The sequence below is a fragment of the Jaculus jaculus genome, chromosome 8 (genome assembly GCF_020740685.1).
Source record: "Jaculus jaculus isolate mJacJac1 chromosome 8, mJacJac1.mat.Y.cur, whole genome shotgun sequence".
In the NCBI taxonomy this organism is placed as follows: Eukaryota; Metazoa; Chordata; class Mammalia; order Rodentia; family Dipodidae; genus Jaculus; species Jaculus jaculus.
In genome coordinates, this window is record NC_059109.1 from 41677177 (window position 1) to 41701767 (window position 24591).

Sequence of the window (24591 nt, forward strand, 5' to 3'; positions counted from 1 at the left end):
CTACTCATCTTTTTTCCTCTTATTTCAGAAATGCAATTAAGAGAAACCAGTAGCACTCTTTTAATGGAATACATGTCATCTTTTCCTGACAGCCTTCTTTTTCAACAATGTATTAATGTCTACTTAATGAGTATTTTTTTTTTGTGTGTGTGTGTATGTGTGTGAATTTGTTTTTATTGGGGTTAGGACATGCATGTACATGGTCACCTTTGGGGCATGTCCCTTAGCCCCATGGAATGTTCAGTCTACTCCTGAGGAGTATTCTTTTTCTAGGGAAATTTAATTCATTTTTGCCCAGTACATTATGTAAATATATTAATGTTTTTTGTATTTGTAATGTAGTAAACAGATAGTATGTCTTCTTTTTTACATGTTTATAAAGGCTGCCTTACAGCAAGATTTTTCATATTTTATTAAATAATATTTCAGACAATATCACATCCAAAACTAGTTTGGGATAGTTCTAGCCACATCTTTCTTATGCACAAAAACAAGTATATGCATTGGTTATTAAGTGAACAGTATTATCTCTAAGGTAAACAAATATGAAAGTACTTTTACCCAAATCCTAATCATGCTACTTTTTTTTTTTTTTACATTTCTTTATTTATTTATCTTTTATATTAAAAGGTGTGTGCCACAATGCCAGGCCTTCAGTAGATTTTTATTGTTGTTGTTGTTGGTGGTGGTGGTGGTGGTGGTTTTTCGAGGTAGGGTCTCACTCTGGGTCAGGCTGACCTGGAATTCACTATGTAGTCTCAAGGTGGCCTGGAACTCTCTGTGATCCTCCTACCTCTGCCTCCTGAGTGCTGGGGTTAAAGGCGTGCACCACCACGTCCAGCTTTCCATTAGATTTTTACTTTTGAGCTGTACGTAAAAAAGTCATATGGTCCTTGGGTTGGAGAGATGGCTTAGTGGTTAAGGCACTTGACTGCAAAGCCAGAGGACTCAGGTTCAATTCCCAAGGACCTACATAAGCCAGATGCACAAGCATGCATCTGAAGTTTGCAGCAGCTGGAGGCCCTGGCATGCCCATTTTCTCCCTCCCTCCCTCCCTCCCTCCCCTCCCTCTCTCTCTCTCTCTCTCTCGTTCTCTCCCTCCCTGCCTATTTCTCTCTCTCAAATAAGTAAGTTAAATTAAATTAAAAAGTCACACAGTTCTTTATTCCCACCACTCCAGAGGCAAGGGTAGGAGGATCGCTGTGAATTCCAGACCAGCCCAAGACCACATAGTGAATTCCAGGTCAACCTGGAGCAAGACCCTATCTCACCCCACCCCAAAAGTCACATGTTCTTTTAGGTTTTAAAAGTCAAAACAAAAACAAAACAAACAAAAAAAGATTGGGACTGGAAGAATGGCTTAGTGGTTAAGGCACTTGCCTGGGAAGCCTAAGGAGCCAGGTTCATTCCCCAGTACCCATGTAAGCCAGATACATAAAGAGGCACTTGTGTCTAGAGTTTATTTGCAGTGGCTGGAGACCCTGGCATACCCATTCATTCTGATTCTCTTTCTCTCTGGCAAATAAATACATGAAAAAAATTTTTTTTTCAAAAAGTCAAAACTCAATTTACATAAAAATCAAGACATAGATGTCCCTTCACTGTTTCTATAAATTTGGGAGGCAGAGGTAGGAGGACTGCCAAGAGTTCAAGAACACCCTGAGATTACATAGTGAATCCCAGGCCAGCCTGAACTAAAGCAAGACCCTACCTCCAAAAACCAAAAACTAAAAATAAAAAATATATATCTAAAGTTATCACTATGGCCTGTTTTCCCATGAAACTTGTTAGCTTTCTTACTGAAATTATTTTTTACTGTATGTCTAAAAGTAAGTTTTCCCTTATACTTTTTAGTAACTGGAACAACCTGTTACAAGAATGATTTGGCTTGTAATGATGGCCTCTGCCTTCTTGGGTTTGGAGTATGTAATTATAATGTTTATATAGATATGTGTGCTTTTGTTTGTTCAGAGTGTTGGATATTTAACATAAACTTCAATTAAGTTTAACTGATTAAAAAATGATTTTTTGTGCTGGAGAGATAGTTTAGCAGTTAAGCACTTGCCTGTGAAGCCTAAGGACCCCTGTTCATGGTTCCATTCCCCAGGACCCACATTAGCCAGACGCACAAGGGGGCTTACACGTCTGGAGTTCATTTGCAGTGGCTGGAGTCCCTGGCGCACCCATTCTCTATCTATCTACCTGCCTCTTTCTCTCTTTCTCTGTCACTCTCAAATAAATAAATGATTTTTTTCACATTGTTAAAATATGGTGATTACTTGAAATCTGGGGGGGGGCGGTTTTTCAAGGTCGGGTCTCACTCTAGCTGAGTGAATTCACTATGTAGTCTCAGGATGGCCTCGAACTCACAGCGATCCTCCTACCTCTACCTCCCAAGTACTGGGATTAAAGGTGTGTGCCACCATGCCCAGCTGAAATAATTTTATTTTAATAAAAATCACTTCCTTTTGCTATTGTACCTACCTCAGCCCAACTGCTGCAGAAAAACTTTGCTTTAAAAAAAAAACTGGGCTGGAGAGATGGCTTAGCGGTTAAGCACTTGCCTATGAAGCCTAAGGACCCCGGTTTGAGGCTCGGTTCCCCAGGTCCCATGTTAGCCAGATGCACAAGGGGGCGCACGCGTCTGGAGTTTGTTAGCAGAGGCTGGAAGCCCTGACGCACCCATTCTCTCTCTCTCCCTCTATCTGTCTTTCTCTCTGTGTCTGTCACTCTCAAATAAATAAATAAAATTTAAAAAAAAACAACTTATAGCCGTGTGTGGTGGCATACATCTTTAATTCCAGTACTTGGGAGGCAGAGGTAGAAGGATCCCTGTGAGTTCGAAGCCAGCCTGAGACTACATAGTGAATTCTAGGTCAGTCTGGGATAGAGTGAAACCCTACATCAAAATCCAAAAAAGGCCTGGAGGGATGGCTTAGCAGTTAAGGCATTTGCCTGCAAAGCTAAGGACCAAGGTTTGATTCTCCAGGACCCACATAAGCCAGATGCACAGGGTGGTGTCTGGAGTTTGCTTGCAATGGCTAAAGGCCCTGGCATGCCCATTCTCTGTCTGTCTCTCAAATAATTTTTAAAAAAGTAAATATAATAAAAAGCCCAGCTAGGCCTAGTGGTGCCTTTAATCTCAGCACTCGGTAGGCAGAGGTGGGAGGATTGCCATTGAGTCCGAGGCCACCTTGAGACTATAGTGAGTTCCAGATTAAACTGGGTAGAGAGAACCTACCTTGAAAAACCAGAAAAATAAAGAAAAAGACCATATGAAAAATGAAAGTCAAGTGGTTTTATTCAGCTAGGAAAGGCTGTATATTTGAAGATGCTCTAAGCAGAGAGTATCTGAAAACAGGAGGTAGAGATTTGGTGACTGTAGCATGGAAGGCAATTCATTATTACACTAACTGCTATCTATAATCAGTTTGATTGTTTCTAAATGCAAAATATTTCCTGAACTCTTAAACCTTTATCTCCTTTGAAATACTTCAAGAGAGCCAGGCGTGGTGGCACACGCCTTTAATCCCAGCACTCAGGAGGTAGGAGGACTGCCATGAGTTCAAGGCCACCCTGAGACTCCATAGTGAATTCCAGGTCAGCCTCGGCTAGAGTGAGACCCTACCTCGAAGAAAAAAAAGAAATACTTCAAGAGCCTCTTAATTGTTTTGCTTTCTTCCCCTCCTGAAATTTATTCTTCAATGTTACAAGTATGCAGATTAAACAGAAACTGTCAGCTTTAAAGTGCATAGGCACATACCTGTAAAGCCAATTATTCAAGACACTGAGACAGGAGGATGGGAAGTTCAAGTCCTGCCTGGGCTACAGAGGCAGTTTAAGGTTAGCCAAGACAATTTAGGGAGACCTTGTCTCAAAATTAAAAGTAAAATAAGCCGGGCATGGTGGCACAAATCTTTGATCCCAGCACTTGGGAGGGAGAGGTAGGATTTCCAAGAGTTCAAGGCCAGCCTGAGACTACATAGTGAATGGGAGATTTGGGATGTAGCTTAATGACAGAACATTTGCTTAGCATGTATGATGGTTTAATCCTCAATGCAGCAATAAAGTAGTGGTGGGGAGAAATAGATCTAGTTATATGTCTTATCTTAAAATCTTCCAGTGATTTCCCAAGGTCAAAAGTCTTAAGCCTCTTCATACCCTGAATGAAACCTAACTTCTTGGTGTATGTGTGTATAGCATACCAAGCACTCGCCATTGCAAATGAACTCCAGATAACATATGCCACTGGCTGTTTGGCTTTACATGGGTCCTGGGGAAACAAACTGGAGCCTTGGAGCCATCTCCTGAACCCCAACAATTTTTTTTTCCTTTTGAGACAGGGTCTTATGCTGGTCTTAACTCCCAAAAGAGCGAAGGATGGCCTTAAATTTGTGATCCTCTGGATTCCACCTCCTAAGGGCTGGGATTATAGATGTGTGCCACCTCTCGAAAGAATTATTTTTCAGGCTGGAGGGATGGCTTAGCAGATAAGGCACTCACCTGTAGAGCCAAAGAATCCAGATGCAATTCCCCAGGACCCACATAGGCTAGATGCACAAGGTGGCACATGCTTCTGGAGTTCGTTTGCAGCGGCTGAATGCCCTGCTGTGCCCATTCTCTCACTCACTCATAAATAAAATTTAAAAATTTTTTTCTTCCTTCACTGGATAGTACTATTACTATTCCTTGAACCTGTTCATTTTCATGCTCATACTGTTTTATCTGCTTATAGCATCCATTTCATTCTTTATTTTTATTTTTATTTTTTTTTTGGTGGTAGGGTCTCACTCTAACATGGGCTGACCTGGAATTCACTAAGTAATCTCAGGTGGCCTTGAATTCACAGCAATCCTACCTCTGCTTCTCAAATGCTAGGATTAAATGTATGTCATTATACCTCGTTTACTCATTCTTTTAAGACAGTAATCACAAGGCAAGAGTAGTGGCTCACACCTGTAATCCCAGCACTTAAGGTGAGGCAGGAAGTTTATGAATTTGAATCCAACCTAGGCTACAAAGTTTAAGGTCAGCCTGGGCTACAGCATGAGTTGTAGAGGTAGGAAGATAATGCTTTTAAATTTTTTTTTTTTCTGTTTTATTTATTTATTTGAGAGGGACAGACAGGGAGAGAATGAGGCTGATAGAGAGAGACAATGGGCGCGCCAGGGCTTCCAGCCACTGCAAACGAACTCCAGACGCGTGCGCCCCCTTGTGCATCTGGCTAACGTGGGTTCTGGAGAATCGAGCCTTGAACTGGGGTCCTTAGGCTTCACAGGCAAGCGCTTAACCGCTGAGCCATCTCTCCAGCCCGAAGATAATGCTTTTAAAGGTGCTTGTTTGCAAAGGCTCCAGCTTGGATTCAACATCAGCATCTCACATAAAGTCTAGTAGCAATTGTTTGCAGCAGTGCAGCAATAGACCCTGGCGCATGCATACACACATACACCCGCCCACAAATGAACATATAAAAATTTAGGGGCTTGGGCTGGAGAGGTGGCTTAGTGGTTAAGTGCTTGCCTGTGATGCCTAAGGACGCCGGTTCGAGGCTCGGTTCCCCAGGTCCCACGTTAGCCAGATGCACAAGGGGGCGCATGCGTCTGGAGTTCGTTTGCAGTGGCTGGAAGCCCTGGCGCGCCCATTCTCTCTCTCCCTCTATCTGTCTTTCTCTCTGTGTCTGTCGCTCTCAAATAAATAAATAAATAATTTAAAAAAAAAAAAAAATTTAGGGGCTGAAGAATTGTCTTAGCCATTAAGGCGCTTGCCTGGGAAGCCTAGGGACCCATGTTCATGAGCCAGGTGCACCAAGGTGAGGCAAATGCAAGGTCACACATGCCCACTAAGTGGCACAAGCGTCTGGAGTTCGATTGTAGTCGCTGAGGCCCTGGCATGTCACTTTTATTTTTAAAAAGTAATAACATTTTTAAAACAGGGGCTAGGGATCTAGCTCGGTAGTGTTTACCTAGCATGCATGGAGCACTATCTGGCAAGCTGGAGGGCAAGGAGTTCAAAGTCATCCTCCCTTTGGGTAGCGAATTCGAGACCACTTTTGCCTACATGATACCTTGTCTAATCAAAATAAGTTAAAAAAAAAAAAAAGGTATTAAACTTCTTGGTAAACCAGTACAAGGTTTACTTTATCCAATTCCGTGCCTTCTTCGGAGTCCCCCAAATATCAGTGAAGATTCAATTCCGAGTTCTTTCTACACGCTAACTCCGTTCCAAGTGTCATCCATGGCTCCTTCCCGCAGGGTCTTCAGCTCTTCCATTCACTGTGGGTTGTAAATCCCTTGGCTCTGAGAACCTAAGGCTCAGGACAACCCAAGCCTAGAAGGACACACACCCTGATTGCACCCAAACCAAGCGTTCTTCCTGGACCAGTACCGCCGTCTCCCGGAACTCGAGAGCGGCGCGCGCGGTGGTGCATGCTGGGAGATGTAGTCCCGGGCTGACCGCACCACCTCGGAGAGCGACAATGGTGAAGCGACCGCGGCTACTGGCAAACTGAGAACCGACTTCAGCAGGAAGAGAAGGGAGTGCCTTGCAGTCGCACGCAGGCTCAGACTCCTCGGACCTATCTGTCTGGAGAGCAGGAACGAAAACGGCGGGGAGGCGGGTTTCCGAAGGGCCGGACGACGTCACGCACGCGCAGGCGTGCCTCTGACCAGCAAAGTTGCGCGGGAATTCTGAAGGCCGCGGGCCGAAGGCGAGTGGGCCTGAGCCTGTGGCAGCCGCGGCGTCTGTACCGCGGTCGGAAGAGCTGAAGTTCGCCGGGCTCTGGCTCCGCGGGCACACCGGGCAGGGGAGCTGAGGAGCGACCGAGAGAGGGAGAGGGCGCGCGGCTGCCCCGGGGCGTCCAGCACGGTGAGTGACACCGCCCGCGCTCCTCACAGCCGGCCTGAGACGCCCCAGAACCCCAAACATGGTGGACACGCTGGGAGCATGCCCGGACATAACCGACCGCGCCCAGCTGACCCTCAGAGTTTGTGGCGGAGGAAGCAGAGACCCGCCCCCAGACCGTTTTGAGACAGGGTCTTCCTTCTGCTCCCCCAGGCGGCCGCCGTCCCGCCCCGGCCTCCCCGCCGTGAACCAGCACCTCCGGCGCCCTTCGAGTCACACGTTCATACCCAGGGTTCCAAGAAAGCCCTTTCTGTGGACTTGAACTAGGAAACCGAGATCCAGAGAGGAGTACGCTCAGCTGTTCAGTGTCAGAGCCAGGATTTCCAAATTCCATGACCTCATGCTTTCCTGACACAGACGGCCACTTGCACAAAATACAGTATTTATTCTACTGTACCAAGCCGTTCATGTTAATGGCCTGGGAATGGTCTGAAGTGAGATCTGTTTTTTTTGTTTTGTTTAATTTTAAAGTGGACCCTGCCTTGGTGATTCGTGCCTCTGGAGGCTGAGATAGGATTGCCTCGAGTTCAAGCCCAGCCTGGGCTACAGAGTAAGATTCTGTCTCAAAAACAAAGAAAGTGGAGCCTGTTGAATTGGCCCACACCTGTAATCTCAGCTGGGGAGGTGGAGGCAGGAGGATGGTGAGTTCAAGGACAGCTCTGGCTACATAGCAAAGATTGTATGTTATTTTCGTTAAATTTATTTTTATAAATTATTTATTTTCAAGCAGAGAAGAGAGACAGAAAGGAAGAGTGGCATGCCAGGGCCTCCAGCCACTTGAAACGAACTCCAGACGCGTGTGCCCCCTTGTGCATCTGGCTAACATGGGTCCTGGGGAATTGAACCAGGGTCCTTTGGCTTTGCAGGCGAACACCTTAACCGCTAAGCCATCTCTCCAGCCCCCCAGTTTTCTTTTGAAAAAAAAGTATATATATATAAATTTTATTTATTTGAGAGAGAGAAAGGGGGGGCGTCATCTGTTTTAAAGCACCACACAGGGCTTTGTGCACACTGGGCAAGTCCTATCTACTGAGCTACATCCTCATACCTAAAGGCCTGAACTTAAATGTGCAGGGGATAGGAGTTTGTCTCAGTGGTTCAGCATGTTCATGAACCTGTATTCCAGTTCCAAAATAGAGTCCAGGGCTGGGGATTGAACCCAAGGTTTCATCCATGCTAGGCAAGTGCTCTACCACTACTGACACCTTGGGTGTCTGCCCCTGCCTTCCACCTTGTTTGAGACATGGCCTCTCTCTCTCTTTTTTTTTTTTTGGTTCATTTTTTATTTATTTATTTGAGAGCGACAGACATAGAGAGAAAGACAGATAGAGGGAAAGAGAGAGAATGGGCGCGCCAGGGCTTCCAGCCACTGCAAACGAACTCCAGACGCGTGCGCCCCCTTGTGCATCTGGCTAACGTGGGACCTGGGGAACCGAGCCTCGAACCGGGGTCCTTAGGCTTCACAGGCAAGCGCTTAACCGCTAAGCCATCTCTCCAGCCCTTTTTTTTTTTTTTTTAATGGTTTTTCAAGGTAGAGTCTCAAGCTAGGTCAGGCTGACCTGGAATTCACTATGTAGTCTCAGGGTGGCCTCAAAACTCACAGTGATCTTCCTACCTCTGCCTCCCAAGTGCTGAGGTTAAAGGTGTGCGCCACCACACACGGGCAGACAGTCTTTTGTTGCAGTGGTGTAGTGGTTTGAATCAAATGTCTCCCATAAACTTAAGTGTTTGGAATACTTGGTCCTCAGCTGGTGGTCATTTGGGAAGAAGAGCCTTGCTGAAAGGAACGTGTTGTTGTGGGTGGGCTTAGTGGTGGTAAACCCTGTCCCCCTTGCTAGTTTGGCTAACTTTCCTGCTATTGTTTCCATCTGCTGTGGCCAAGGGGATGTCCAGACTCTACTCATGCCATGCTTTCCCCTGCCATCATGAAGCTTGCCCAAGATTGCCAATGAAAATTCTTTCTTCCCACCACCTGCTTTTGGTCAGGTGCTTTTTCCAAACAACTCAGAACAAGGGGATTCCCCTATTTTAGGGAGCACTGGGATTCGACACTTAATACTACATCTAGCTTCATACAGATTCTTCTGATCAAACTCAGGTTTTCATATTTATACTGAATAGTCTTCCCAGTCATCAACTGAATATTTTTATTTTTGAATATTTAATTTTTTCAGTTTTCCAAGGTAGGGTCTCACTGTAGTTTGGGCTGACTTGGATCTCACTCTATAGTCCCAAGCTGGCCTCAAACCCATAGCAGTCCTCCTACTGCTAGGATTAAACATTCACACAAACCACACCTGCCTCGTTTTTTGTTGTGTTGTTGTTTATTAATTTATTTGTGTGTATAGCACACCAGGGTCTCTTGCCACTGCAAACCAACACCTGTCCACCTTTATGTGAATGGTTTGGAAATTGAACCAGGGTCAGCAAGCTCTGCAAGCAAGTGCCCTTAACCTTTGAACCATCTCTCTAGACCCCTGAATAGTTTTTGTGGTTGTTTTTTTTTTTTTTTCTATTTTATTTATTTGAAAGAGACAGAGCAGAAGGAGGGAGAAATATTGGACACACCAGGACCTCCAGCTATTGCAAATGAACTCCATATGCATGCACCACCTTGTGCATCTGGCTTACATGGGTCCTGGGGACTTGAACCTGGGTCCCTTGGCTTTGCATGCAAGTGCCTTAACCGCCAAACCATCCCTCCACAGCCTGCCTGAATAGTTTTAGTTTTGTGGTTGGTTGAGTCATGATGGGAAGGTGATAGGTGGATAGGGACAGCTATACCTCTTGAAAGGTTTATTGGAAAGCTGAGTGTGCAGTTCTGTACTTATCCACAGTATTTTCTCTATCTGAGAACTTTCTGTATTTTTTCAGTCATGGCTTTGCAGATGCAACTCGAAGCAAGCGCAGATACTTCAGTGGAAGAAGAAAGCTTTGGTCCACAGCCCATTTCACGGCTAGAGGTATGATTGATCTCAATTGCTGATCACTTCATTACAGTGCTGTTCTACAATCTTCTACAGAATGGGGCATGCCAACCTTTTTATAAACTGTGGGTCACACATTTCCGGATGTTGTCAAAGGCTTCTATATAAATGTAGAGGATTGTTGTCAGGCATGTCTGGCAAGTCTCTTTAGTCAACAGTTCTTTCCTGCTTTGTCATTCTCTTTCTCTGAGCGGTACTTTCCAAAATTAAGGCCTAGGATCCTATGGTGGAATTTCAGTGCTGCTTGAACAAAGTATGAAAATATTGACTAGGGAGTTAACAGTGGTGTGGTCTAGGTATACAGGTAGGAGAGGGAGCAGTTTTTCTCTACTGGCACAGATTGGTGTTGAAGTTACTGGTGAGAAAGCTTTTACAAGAATATCAAGCAGTGTTGGGGAGATGGCTCAGATTTAAGAGCATTTGCTTGTAAAGCAAAGCCTGCAGGCCCAGTTTGATTCCACAGTGCCCACATGAGGCCAGATGCATAAGGTGGCACATGTGTCTGGAGTTTGTTTGCAGTTGGAAGAGGCTCTGGCATGTCTTCTCTCTCTCTCTCTCTCTCTCTCATAAATAAATGTAAAAGTATTTTAAAAGAATATTAAGGGCTGGAGAGATGTCTTAACAGTTAAGGCATTTGCCTGCAAAGCCAAAGGATCCCAGTTCTACTCTCCAGGACCCACGAAAGCCAGATGCACAAAGGGGCACATGTATCTGAAGTTTGTTTGAAGTGTCTGGAGGCCCTGGTGTGCCCATTCTCTCTCTCCCTCTCCCTCTCTCCCTCTCTCCCTCTTTCTCTCTCTCAAATAAATAAGTAAGTAAAACATATATTAAAAAGAAAAGAATATCAAGCAACTGAGTATGGTGATGTTGCAGGTAATCCTGGTCTAGGTGTATACAAGTAGTGAAACAGCAATAAACATTTATTTGTTTGCTTGCTTGCTTGTAAGCAGAGGGAGAGAATGGCACTCCAGGCCCTCCGGCCTCTGCAAATGAACTCCAGATGCATGCGCCACTTTGTGTACCTGGCTTTATGTGGATACTAAGGAATCAAACCTATGTCAATAGCTTTACAGGCAAGCAACTTAACCGCTGGGCCATCTCTCCAGCCTAAGAAACTTTATTTTAAAATAATTTATTTGGGCTGGAGGGATGCCTGAGCAGTTAAGGCATTTGCCTGCAAAGCCAAAGGATCCTGGTTTGATTCTCCAGGACCCATGTAAGCCAGATAAACATGCATCTGGAGTTCATTTGCAGTGGCTGGAGGCCCTGGTGTGCCCATTCTCTCTCTCTCTCTCTCTCTCAAATAAATAAATAGACAATAATAATAATTTATTTGATGGGTTGGAGAGATGCCTTAGTAGGTAAGGCACTTGCCTGCAAAGCCAAAGGACACAAGTTCAATTTCCCAGTACCCATGAAAGTCAGATGCACAAGGTGGCACATGTGTCTGAAGGTTGCAGCAGCTTAAAGGCCCTGGTGTACCCATATTCTTGCTTTCTCTCTCAAATAAATAAATAAAATATTTTAAAAATAATTTATTTAAGAGAAAGAGTATAGGTGTACCAGGGACTCTTGCCACTACAAACAAACTCCAGGCACATGCACAACATCCCACATCTGGCTTTACATGGGTACTGAGGAATCAAACTCAGGCAGGCAGGCTTTGCAAGCAAGTGCCATTAACCTCTGAGCCATCTTCCCAGCCCAAGCAAAAACATTATTAAGAGCAAAGCAATAGGAAGGATTTAATGCTTTTAAGGAGCCAGGCGTGGTGGCACATGCCTTTAATCCCAGCACTCGGGAGGCAGAGGTAGGATCACCGTGAGTTCAAGGCCACCCTGAGGCTACATAGTGAATTCCAGGTCAGCCTGGGCTAGAGTGAGACCCTACCTCGGCCGGGGGGGGGGGGGGGGGGGGGGGGGAGGAGTTACTTTTAAGCTCAAAGTCTAAAAGTCTACTTTAAATATTTTATTATTACTAGATCTTAAGCTCAAAGTCTAAAAGTCTACTTTAAATATTTTATTATTACTAGATCTTCTGGGGAAAAAATAAATAAGTAAATAAACTTAAAAAAATAATAAATAATAAAATAATAATATAAATAAATAATAAAATAAATATTTTATTATTGTAATGCCCAGATCATGGAATCCCAAAGACCACCAAGAGAGCAACAGCAATGAGCTTTATTTCTGGCTTAAGCTCAGGCTCCAGACTTTACCAACACAGTGGGTTTTCCAAGAGCCCCAAATGGTGTCTGGGAGGAGCTTTTATTAGGTTTAAATTAAAAAAGGGGGAATTTTCAATGTAGCAGTTACGTGATTGGTTGATATTTAGCAAGAGCATAGATGTTGCAAGCTGATTGGTTACATAGTAGCTGAGAAACTATGCTAATTTATCTATAGTCACTAGAGCCACAGGAATGCATAACATTTACATTTACATTGTTCTTTTTGATTGGCCCGTTACAGGGATTATTTTGGGTACTGAGCAGTTGTGGTTGTTTTTCCCAGTAACTGCAAAGTGCTGTGTCAGTCATTTGGGCCCTGCAGGGCAACAGAAACTTAGGCCTATTAATATGATTAAAGTCTGTCATGGTGTTACTTTGGTTTGGGCTCTTCAATTACTATTTATTTATTTGACAGTGAAAGAGGGAGGGAGGGAGAGAGAGAGAATGGGTGCGCCAGGGCCTTTAGCCAATGCATGTGCCCCCTTGTGCATCTGGCTAATGTGGGTCCTGGGAAATTGAACCTGGATCCTTTGGCTTTGCAGGCAAACACCTTAACTGCTAAGCCATCCCTTTATCCCTGAAAGGCCACGTTAGAGTCACAGTCAAAAATGGTTGGGAGGGGCTATAGTGATGGCTCAGCGATTAAGGCGCTTGCCTATTGAAGTCAAAGGACCCAAGTTTGACTCTCTCGGACCCACATAAGCCAGATGCACTAGGTGGTGCATGCACCTGGAATTCGTTTGCAGTGGCTGGAGGCCCTGGCGCACCCATTCTCTCTCTCTGCCTTTTTCTTTGAAATAAATAAGTAAAATATGTTAAAAAAAATAAAAATGAAAATGAAAAATGGTTGGAAAGCCAGGTGTGGTGATGCATGCCTTTAATCCCAGCAGAGTTGGAGAGATGGCTTTGCGGCTAAGGCATTTGCCTGCAAAGCCAAAGGCTCCTGGTTCAACTCTCCAGGACCCAAGTAAGCCACATGCACAAGAGGGTGCATGCATCTGGAGTTTGTTTGCAGTGGCTGGAGACCCTGGCACACCTATTTTTTTTTTCTCTCTCTCAAATAAATAAAATGTATTTTATAACAAGTTTTAAGGGCTGGAGAGATGGCTTAGTGGCTAAGCACTTGCCTGTGAAGCCTAAGGACCCTCGTTTGAGGTTCAGTTCCCCAGTACCCATGTAAGCCAGGTACACAAGGTGGTGCATATATCTAGAGGCCCTGGTGCGCCCATTCTCTCTCTCTCTTTCTCTCTGTGTGTCTGTCACTCTCAAATAAATAAATTAAAAGTCTTTAAAAAGCTGGGCATGGTGGTGCACATCTTTAATCTCAGTACTTGGGAGGTAGAGGTAGGAGGATCGCCATGTTTGAGGTCAGCCTGAGATTATATAGTGAATTCCAGGTCAGCCTGAGTTAGAGGGAGACCCTACCTTGAAAAACCAAAATAAAAAAAAAAAAAATGGTTGGGAGTTATTAGTTTCATCTCAATTCATAATAGTCCTTTTTAATATACAGTATCACAATGCTAGTTTGATCAGTTTTGATAATGAAAAGATTGATAATTTGTTATTTAATACTCCATAGGTCGGGCACACTTGTCAGAGCTTATAAGATATATGTATTACATATATAAAATATATGTTATATGTTATTATATATATTACATGTTTATAATATACATTATGTAATACACATATATATAACATGATATTACGTATTATTCATAATACATCATGATTCATCTACTTCTGTGATAGGTAATATCCATATTAGATAAAAGAGGCTTAAATTTATCCATTGTTTTCTTACAGCAATGTGGCATAAATGCCAATGATGTGAAGAAATTGGAAGAAGCTGGATTCCATACTGTGGAAGCTGTTGCCTATGCACCAAAGAAGGAGCTAATAAATATTAAGGGAATTAGTGAAGCCAAAGCTGATAAAATTCTGGTGAGTCCAGCTATGTGACTAGGAGGAGACATTGGTGGGAACCAATGAATATGTGGTGAAATGTAGTCTTTTATTCTCCTGTCATTTTGTCTCCTTTCCTTGAAATGACTGTTACCAGTCATTTCATTTCAAGGAGAGAAAGAAGCAGAGAGAGAGGCAGTTAAAGAGAGAATGGGTGTGCCAGGGCCTCTAGCCACTGCAAACAAACTGCAGACACATATGCCACCTTGTGCATCTGGCTTAAATGAGTCCTGAGGAATTGAACCTGGTCCTTTGGCTTTGCAGGTAAGTGCCTTAATCGCTAATCTATCTCTCCAGCCCAGTTTCTTCTCTTTCTGTATGTCTCCTTGCATAAATTCAAACTTCCTGTGAAGAATTGCAGTATCATGGAGTTTGACATGGATACTGCAAAATTGAATGCCAATTAATACTCCCACTAGCAGTGAGTGGTGTAGTCCTTATTTTAGGTATTGATGATCTTGCATCTTAGAAATACATTCATGCTCTTTGTAGCTACTAGAATAGTTTAGAAGATGGCTCACCAGTTAAAGGCACTTGCTTGCAAATCCTACAGGGTGAGGTTCTATTTCCCAGCACCCATGTAAAGCCAGATGCGATATAGCACATGCATCTGTGATCCTGATACACCTACAACAACGGGCAAACAAAGGAGAATCTGAAGCTTGCATGCCACCTAGTCTGCAGTTTGCTTACAGCTGCAAGAAGACAGTGTAGTACAGTCACCTCACACCTATCCTCTGACATCCACCTGTGTGCCATGGTACCTACATACAAACACATACACAAGTAAATAAATTCTTTAAAAAACCAAGCTTGGTGATGCACACTTTTAATCCCAGCACTTGGGAGCAGAGGTAGGAGGATCACTGTGAATTTGAGGTCATCCCAGGACTGCAGAGTGAGTTTCAGGTCAGCCTGGGTTAGAGTGAGACCCTACTTGAAAAACCAAAAAGAAAAAGAGTAAAAGTAGTAACAGCAAGGAGAGTGGCATAGGCTTGTAATCCCAACATTTGGGAAGCTGAAGCAGGAGAACTGTGAATTTCAGGCTAGTCTGGGATATGCAGTGAGCCTCTCTTAAACAACTGATTTTGTTTGCTTAACTTTGATTATGTATAATCTTTGTAGCATTTATACAACTGGACTTTTTTTTTTTCAAAGTAGGGTCTCACTCTCAATGGGTGTGTGTGTGTGTGTGTGTGTGTGTGTGTTTTGTTTTTTTTTTTGTTTGTTTTTTATGTGTGTGTTTTTTAAGATAGGGTTTCACTCTAGCCCAGGTGATGTGGAACTCACTTTGTAGTCTCAGGGTATCCTCAAACTCATGATGATCCTCCTACCTCTGCCTACCATGTGATAGGATTAAAGGCATATGTCACCACACCTGGTTGAAATGGACTATTTTTGTTTTGTTTTTCCAGGTAGGGTTTAGATCTGACCCAGACTGACCTGAAATTCACTATGGAGTCTCAGGCTGGCCTTGAGCTCATGGCATTCCTCCTACCTCTGCCTCCTGAGTGCTGGGATTAAAGGCATGCACCAACACATGTGGTTTTATTTATTTGTCATTTATTTTTGAGGTAGTATCTCACTTGCACCGCTATACCCTAGCCTTATTGTTTTTTAAGTTCATTTTTATTTATTAGAGACAGAAAGGGGGAGGAGAGAATGGGCATGCCAGGGCCTCTAGCTATTGCAAGTGAGCTACAGATGCATGCGCCACCATATGCATCTGACTTATGTGGAACCTGGAAAATCAAAACCTGGGTCCTTAGACTTCACAGACAAGCACCTTAATGGTTAAACCATTTTTCCATCCTTATTATATTTTGAGCCAAGGGTCTTTTAGTTTAGGCTTACCTCTAACTTATTATATAGCCAAGGATGGTCTTGATCTTCCTGACTCTACCTCCTGAGTGCTACCTGCTATAAAAATGTACACTCTGGGGCTAGAGAGATGGTTTAGCGTTTAAGTGCTTGCCTGTGAAGCCTAAGGACCCCTGTTCAAGGCTCGATTCTCCAGAACCCACATTAGCCAGATGCACAAGGGGGCACACGCATCTGGAGTTCGTTTGCAGTGGCTAGAGGCCCTGGCGCGCCCATTCTCTCTGTCTATCTTCCTCTTGCTCTCTCTGTCTGTCCCTCTCAAATAAATAAATTAAAATTAAGCCGGGCGTGGTGGCGCACGCCTTTAATCCCAGCACTCGGGAGGCAGAGGTGGGAGGATTGCCATGAGTTCAAGGCCACCCTGAGATGACAGAGTTAATTCCAGGTCAGCCTGGACCAGAGTGAGACCCTACCTCGAAAAACCAAAAGAAAAAAAAAAATTAAAATTAAAAAAAAAAGTGTACGCTCTGGGGGGACTGGAGACATGACTTAGCAGTTAAGGCACTTTCCTATGAAGCCTAAAGACCCAGGTTTGATTCTCCATGTCCCTCATAAGCCAGATGCAAAAGGCAGCACATGCATCTGGAGTTTGCTTGCAATGGCTAGAGGCCCTGGCACGCCCATTTTCTTTCTCTCTCTTTTCCTTTCTCTCATCTCAAAAAATTAATTTAGCCAAGTATGATGGCACACGCCTTTAGTCCCAGCACTTGGGAGGCAGAGGTAGGAGAATCGCTATAAGTTCAAGGCCACCCTAAGATGACATAGTGAATTCCAGGTCAGTCTGGTCTAGAGTGAGACCCTACCTCAAAAAAAAAATAAGAAAAACCCGGCATGGTAGTGCACGCCTTTAATCCCAGCACTCAGGAGGCAGAGGATCTCTGTGAGTTCCAGGCCACCCTGAGAATACAGAGTAAATAACAGGTCAGCCTGGACTAAAGTGAAACCTTGTACCTTGAAACACCAAAAAAAAAAAACCAAACAAAAAAAAAAACATTATATTTGATAGAAAGTAAAATTTTTAAGCAATTTTATCTGCCTCTGTCTCTGTGAAATAAAAAAACAGGACTAGAATTAGATATTTATGTAGTGCTAATCTATAACTTGGGCATTAGTCAAAAACTTTTGTTGTTGTTGTTTTGTTTGGTTTTTTGAGGTGGGGGCTCAGTCTCACAGTTTGACCTGAATCTCACTATATAGTCCTAGGGTGGCCTTGAACCCAGAGCAATCCTCCTATCTCTGCCCCCTGAGTGCTATGCCACCATGCCTGTCTTAAATTTTTTTTTTTTGAAGTTGGTTGTGATGGTTCACACCTATAATCCTTATACTGAGATGTTTTCTCTTCCCATTATGTGCCTGGTTGTTTTATTAATATATGTCAATAGACTCTCTAATCCAAAAATCTGAAATTTTTGAGCAAGGACATGACACTTTAAAAGTTTCAAGGGGCTGGGCGTGGTGGCACACGCCTTTAATCCCAGCACTCAGGAGGCAGAGGTAGGAGGATTGCCGAGAGTTCGAGGCCACCCTGAGACGACATAGTGAATTCCAGGTCAGCCTGGGCTAGAGTGAGACCCTACCTCAAAAAAAACCCATTAAAATAAGTAAATAAATAAATAAAAGTTTTAAGGGGCTGGAGAGATGGCTTAGTAGTTAAGGCTCTTCCTGTGAAGCCTGTGGACCAGGTTTGATTCCCTACTACTCATGTACACCAGATGTAGAGGGAGGTGCGTGCATCTGGATTTCATTTACAGTGGGTAGAGACCTTGGTGTGCCCATTCTGCCCGCCTCTCTAAGGTAAATAAGTAAATACCCTTTAAAAAATAGTTTTAGGGGCTGGAGAGATGGCTTACCAGTTAAGACATATGCCTGCAAAGCCTAAGGACCCAGGTTCGATTCTCCAGGTCCTACATAAGCCAGATACACAAGGTAATGCGTGTGTCTGGAGTTCATTTGCAGCGGCTGAAGGTCCTGGCACACCCATTCTCACACTCTCTCTCCCTCTCTCTGTCTCAAATAGATAAATTTAAAAAAAAAAAATAGTTTTGGGCTTTATAGCATTTGGGGTTTTCCAGTTGAAGTAGTTCAATTGGCAAAGGGTACATATACACCAAACCTAAAAAGATCAAAATTTGAAATGCTTTGGGTATTACAAAAATATCAGATAGTGTCTCCTTGACCTGTATTCTTATTAGTTTAACATTTCCCATTTTTCCTAGGCTGAGGCAGCTAAATTGGTTCCAATGGGTTTCACAACTGCTACTGAATTTCACCAAAGACGGTCAGAAATCATACAGATTACTACTGGCTCCAAAGAGCTTGACAAACTTCTTCAAGGTATCCTAATCCCTTATGCCATTTTATAAATTCCAAGTTTTCCATTTCTTTTTTTTTTTTTTTCCCTCTTTGGTTTTTCGAGGTATGGTTTCACTCTAGCTCAGGCTGACCTGGAATTCACTATGTAGTCTCAGGGTGGCCTAAAACTCATGGTGATCCACCTACTTCTGCCTTCCAAATGGTGGGATTAAAGGCATGTGTCACCATGCCTGGCTGGTGGGTGGGTGGGTGTGTATGGTTTCAGTCTAGCCCAGGCTGACCAGAAGAACCTCTATAGCCCTGTGTTGGCCTTAAGCTCATGACCATCTTCCTACCCTTCTCAAATGCTAGGATTAAAGGCATATGCTACCAGGCCTGGCTTCATTTACTTTTTAATCCCTGCTTGAGATACAAAATGATATGTGTTCAGGAGTCACAGTATAATTTTTTTGGTGGGGCGGTAGGGTCTCGCTCTAGCCCAGGCTGACCTTGAACTCACAGTGATCTTCCTACCTCAGCCTCCAAGTGCTGGAATTAAAGGCATGTGCCACCACACCTGGCATATACTACAATTTGAATGTTACCCTTGCACAAGATTCCCTTTCCCACTGGGAGTGGTGACACATGCCTCTAATCCCAGCATTTGGTATGTAGAGGCAGGAATATCAAGAGTTTGAGGTCATGCTCAGCTACATAGCAACTTTAAATGTACTCTGTGCTACATTAATCCCTGTAGCAATTACCTTCTTGTTGCTGGGACAGAAACACCTGAGCAGAAGCAACTTATAGAAGGAAAGGGTTTATTGGCAGCTTACAGTTTCAAGGGGAAGTTTCTCATGGTGAGGGGAGAGGCAGCAAGAGTGAGCTAGCTACTGTAGATCTATTGGGGCTGGGCTGATAAACCCCAACAACCCCCCCCCACCCCCAAAGGCTTTACCAACTGAGTGAGATTTAATACCAAACATTTGAAACTATGGGGCATTTTACGTTCACATCACTGCAACCAAATTAAAAGAAAAACTATCAGCATTTGCTCCCTGAATGAGTAGTGAAAATTATTTAATACTCCTATGCCTCAGTTCTCTTTCAAATGAAAATAGGAATTAGGATCTTCAACGTTAATGAAATTAAATGAATGATACATAAAAATGCATGGCACGATGTGAGGTAGACAGTTTGTAAATACTGGATGATATTAATTTTTTTTAATGTTTTTATGTACGTACTTGAGGTGGGGGGAAGAATATAAGCACTCCAGGGCCTCCTACCCACAAAGAGCTCCAGATACATGTGCCACCTTGGACATCCAGCCTCACATGGGGACTGGGGAATTGAACCCAAGCCATCAGGCTCTGCAAGCAAGTTATTTTAACTGCTGAGCCATCTCTCTAGCCTCGATATTAAAACTTTTTTTTTTCTTTTTTCTTTTTTTTTCTTTGGTTTTTCAAGGTAGGGTTTCACTCTAGCCCAGGCTGACCTGGACTCTGTCATCTCAGGGTGGCCTTGAACTCACCATGGTCCTCCTACCTCTGCCTCCCGAGTGCTGGGATTAAAGGCGTGCACCACCACGCCCGGCTATGTTAAAACTTTTAAAGTGATGCTTGTTGGCTTGTTGTTAGTGTTCTATAACTTGATTATGGTAGAAATGACATGATACAGAATGTGAGATAAAATTACCTAAAAACTACATAGCAGTGTAAGTGAAGGCATATGCAACTGGAGAATTCTGAACAAACTGGCTTCTCATGTTGATAATATACTGGAGTCGTTAAAGATTAACATTTGGGGAAGCCAAATGACGACTACACAGAAACTTCCTATATATTTTTTTAAAATATTTATTTATTTCAGAGAGAGAGAAATAGGCAGATAGAGAGAAAGAGAGAATGGGCACACCGGGGCCTCTAGACACTGCAAATGAACCCAGACACATACACCCCCCCCTTGTGCATCTGGCTTACATGGATTCTGGGTAATCGAACTGGGGTCCTTAGGCTTCACAGACAAATGCCTTAACTGCTAAGCCATTTCCCCAGCCCTCTTTTATTTTAATTAATTTTTTATTAACAACTTTCATGATTATAAACAGTATCCCATGGCAGTGCCCTTCCCATGTATTTCTTGGTAAATTCTTTTCCTTTCAAAGTTGGCCCAGGCTTACCTGGAATTTACTGTGTAGTCTCCGTCTGGCGTCACACTCATGATCCTCTTACCTCTGCCTCCTGAGTGCTAGGATTAAAGGTGTGTGCTACCATGCCCTGCTCTCTCTTCATTTCTTTGCAACAATTTGTAAATCTATAATTATTTCAAAATAAATTGTTTCATTTTGTAGTACTAGGAATTGAAATACTGGTCCTTATATTTCCTAGGCAAGCATTCTACCATTCCCCTACATACTCAGTCCTTTGGTTTTTTTTGTTTTTGTTTTTGTTTTTCGATTAGGGTCTCATTCTGGTCCAGGCTGACCTGGAATTAACTCTGTAGTCTCAGGGTGGCCTTGAACTCATGGTGATCCTCCAACCTCTGCCTCTCGAGTGCTAGGATTAAAGGTGTGCGCCACCACACCTGGTTCTCATACTCAGTCCTTTGAAACAGGGTCTTTTTTTATTTATTTGCAAGCAGAGGGATATAAGAGACAAAGATAATGACCATACTGGGCCTCTAGGCACTCTTGCTTTAACATGGGTACTGGAGAATCAAACCTGGGTCCTTAGGCTTTGCAGGCAAGTCCCTTAACCACTGAGCCATCTCTCCAGCCCATGAAACAGAGTTGATAATTTAGGCTGACCTTGAATTTGCTATGTAGCTCTGGTAAGTTTGAACTTTTTATCCTTGTGCCTCAGCCTTCCCAGTAGCTGACATTACAAGTGTACCACTGAACCTAGCAAATTGCTGCTTATTGAAAATTGAATTTGAAATTTGGTAAACATCTTCCTGATAAACTCCAAGAACTTGTGTATGGATATAGTTTCTAAATATCTGTATTGTGCTAAGAGGTGCTTGCTGCTTTTGTAGGTGGGATTGAGACTGGATCTATCACAGAGATGTTTGGAGAATTCCGAACTGGGAAGACTCAGATATGTCATACACTGGCTGTTACATGCCAGGTAAGCTATTTAGAGTCTGTTTAATCAAAACAGCAAGAACTAGTGGACTTCTGCCATTTACAAGCATCTTTCCTGATAGGATAGACATAATAGGGACTTTTTCATGCCTCAAGAATCCTATAACTAGTTACAAGACAGATTCCTACTGAAAATTCTTTAAAATCATAAAAACTTCCAAATTACTAATTTTACATACTTTCTTTCCATACCTTTTAACTTTTGTGTTGTCTTACCTGCCCTTTTTGTTGTTAGTCTATATCTTATATCTCCCCCCCAAAAAAAGTCTTGGGCTGGAGAGATGGCTTAGCAATTAAGACACTTGCCTTTGAAGCCTAAGGACCCAGGTTTGAGGCCCCAGCCCAGGTTCTTTTTTTTTTTTTTTTAATGTTCTTTGCTTGTTTTTATTTTTAATTTTTTTGATTGACAACTTTTCCTTTCATAAATCTACTCTATCACATTCCTTTATTTATTTATTTATCTTATTAAATTTTTTGGTTTATTTTTATTTATTTGAGAGTGACAGAGAGAGAAAGAGGCAGATAGAGAGAGAGATAATGGGCACACGCGGCCCTCCAGTCACTGCAAATGAACTCCAAATGCATGCGCCACCTTATGTATCTGGCTTATGTGGGCCCTGGGGAATCGAGCCTCGAACCAGGGTCCTTAGGCTTCACAGGCATGTAGCTAACCGCTAAGCCATCTCTCAAGCCCTAGTCTCTTTTATTTTGATATCATCATTTTTCCTCCTATTATGAAGATCCTGTGTAGGTAGTACCAGGCATTATGAGATCATGCATATTCAGGCCATTTTGTGTCTGGAAGATTGCATTGTAAGCAGTTATACCCTTCCTTTGACTCTTACATTCTTTCTGCCACCTCTTCCCCAATGGACTGTCAGCCTTGGAGGGTGTGATAGAGATGTTTCAGTGCTGAACACTCTGTCACTTCTACTCAACACTATCGTACCTTTTGAGTCATCCCAGAGGTCACTGCTGTCTGAAAAGAGAAGCTTCCCTAACCCAAAAGTGAGAGTAACATTAATATATGGATATGAACATTAACAGAAGTGCTAGTGGGCAGTTTGGTGAGCATAATATATGCATTTAGCCAGACACCAGCAGACGTTACACCCCTAGGGCTCATGACCTACCCTGTCATAGACTTTCAGTACCAGGCATGTATTCCCATGTATTGTAGTGGCTGGAGGCCCTGGCACACCCATTCTCTCCCTCTCTCTTTGTCTCAAATAAGTAAAAATAAATGTTTTAAAATTTTTTCTTCATAATTTATTAATTTTCAAAGAGAGAGAATGGGTGTGCCAAGGCCTTTTTTTCCTGGAATGGACTCCAGATGCATGTACTATTTATGCATTTGATTTTACATGGATACTTGGAATTGAACCCAGGCTGTCAGACTTTTAAGCAAACACCTTTAACTGGTGAGTTCTCTTTCCAGCCCCCCCCCCTTTTTTTTCTAGAACATAGGAAAACTTAGTGCTACAAGGCACTTAATTACAAATAAATTTCTAAGATATTTTCCTCAGATTTTGAAGGTGAATTATGGCTTCATAGTAGGTTACTATGGTGAAAATTATAGAAGAGGGCTGGAGAAACAGCTTAATAGCTGAAGTTCTTTCTGTACAAACATAAGGGTCTGAGTTCAGCTCTCTAGAATCCATGGCAGCTATGGTGATGAATGACTATGTTCCAAGTACTGAGGAAGTAGAAAAAAAGAATATCTGAGTTTCACTGGCTAGCTGGTTTAGCCAAATTGGTGAGTTTTGGATTCAGCAAGAGACTTCAGAGAATAAGGCAGAGAGCCAATGAGTAAGATTCCCAGTGTTGGCCTACGGCCACCACATACATGAGCACACACATAAAACATCTGTAGAAGAATTGAATTTACCTGATATCGATACATGTAGCTTGGAAGCTTCCTTACTGGCTCATAAAACAAATTTTCCTGTTTTATTTATTTAGTTAGTTAGTTCATTTTTCAAGGTAGGGTCTCACTCTAGCCCAGGCGGACCTGGAATTCACTCTGTATTCTCACAGTGGCCTCGAACTCTTGGCAATCCTCTGACCTCTGCCTCCTGAGTACTGAGATTAAAGGTGTGTGTGTGCCACTACATCTGGCTTGTTTTTTTTTGTTTGTTTTTATTTTTTTTAGAGAGAGACAGGACAGGGAGAGAATTGGTGCACCAGGGCCTCTGCCACTGTAGTTGGACTCCATGCGCCTACGCCATCTAGTGGGCATGTGAAGTCTTGCGCTTGCCTCATCTTTGTGCATCTGACTGATGTGGGATCTGGAGAGTAGAGCATGACCTTATGACCTTAGACTTAGCAGGCATGCGCCTTAACTGCTAAGCTATCTCTCCAGGCCTACTGTGGGTCTTTTTGTCTTTGTTTTTTGTTTGTTTTGGTTTTGGGGTTTTTTTTGTTGTTGTTGTTGTTATTTTGTTTTGTTTGTTTTTCGAGGTAGGGTCTCACTCTAGCCCAGGCTGACTTGGAGTTCCCTACTAGTCTCAGGGTGACCTCGAACTGATGGTGATCCTCCTACCTCTGCCTCCCAAGTGCTGGGATTAAAGACGTGTGCCACCACACCCAGCTTGGTTTTGTTTTCTTGAGGTAGGGTCTCTCTCTTGTCCATGCTGACCTAGAATTAACTATACAGTCTCAGGTTGGCCTTGAACTCATGGAGAGCCTCCTGCCTCTGCCTCCGAGTGCTGTAATTAAAGGCGTGCGCCACCATGCCCAGCAAAATTGTTATTTTTAATGGAAATTTTAGCCCAGCATGGTGGTATATGCCCTTAATCCTAGTACTGAGGAGGCAGAGGTAGGAGGATCACCTTGAGTTCGAGGCCACCCTAAGACTACATAGTGAATTCCAAGTCAGCCTGGGCTAGGGTGAGACCCTACCTCAAAAACAAAACAAAAAAAAAGGAAAGAAAAAATATATGTATATATATGTAAATAATAATTAATTGTGTGCATGCACACTTGTGAAGTGGTCTTCAAGGAAAAGGCTGGTGGGCGCAGGGACTTCACAGCCTGGGGCTCTCTCTGTGTGCACTTGGAACCCACAGAGCATCCTGCCCAGGGGATGAGGACCACATCACGCCCCTAGTGCAGAAGGCTGCCACCACAGGATGCCTCCATTGTCTGACCACCACCAGAGCCAGGCTTTCCAGGATCCCAACTTCTTTTTT

The 24591-nt window shown here is 43.2% G+C and overlaps 1 protein-coding gene across 1 annotated transcript in view; it reads left to right on the top strand.

Moving 5' to 3' along the window:
• Nucleotides 1–6482: 6482 nt before the first annotated feature.
• The window catches only part of Rad51 (RAD51 recombinase), a 31952-nt gene continuing 13843 nt past the window's right edge, over nt 6483–24591 (top strand). The window contains exons 1-5 of the mRNA XM_004660787.2: nt 6483–6864; nt 9775–9863; nt 13924–14061; nt 18180–18297; nt 21292–21383. Coding sequence (XP_004660844.1) covers nt 9777–9863; nt 13924–14061; nt 18180–18297; nt 21292–21383 — 435 coding nt within the window. The 5' untranslated portion in view covers nt 6483–6864; nt 9775–9776. The remainder of the gene's footprint in view (nt 6865–9774; nt 9864–13923; nt 14062–18179; nt 18298–21291; nt 21384–24591) is intronic.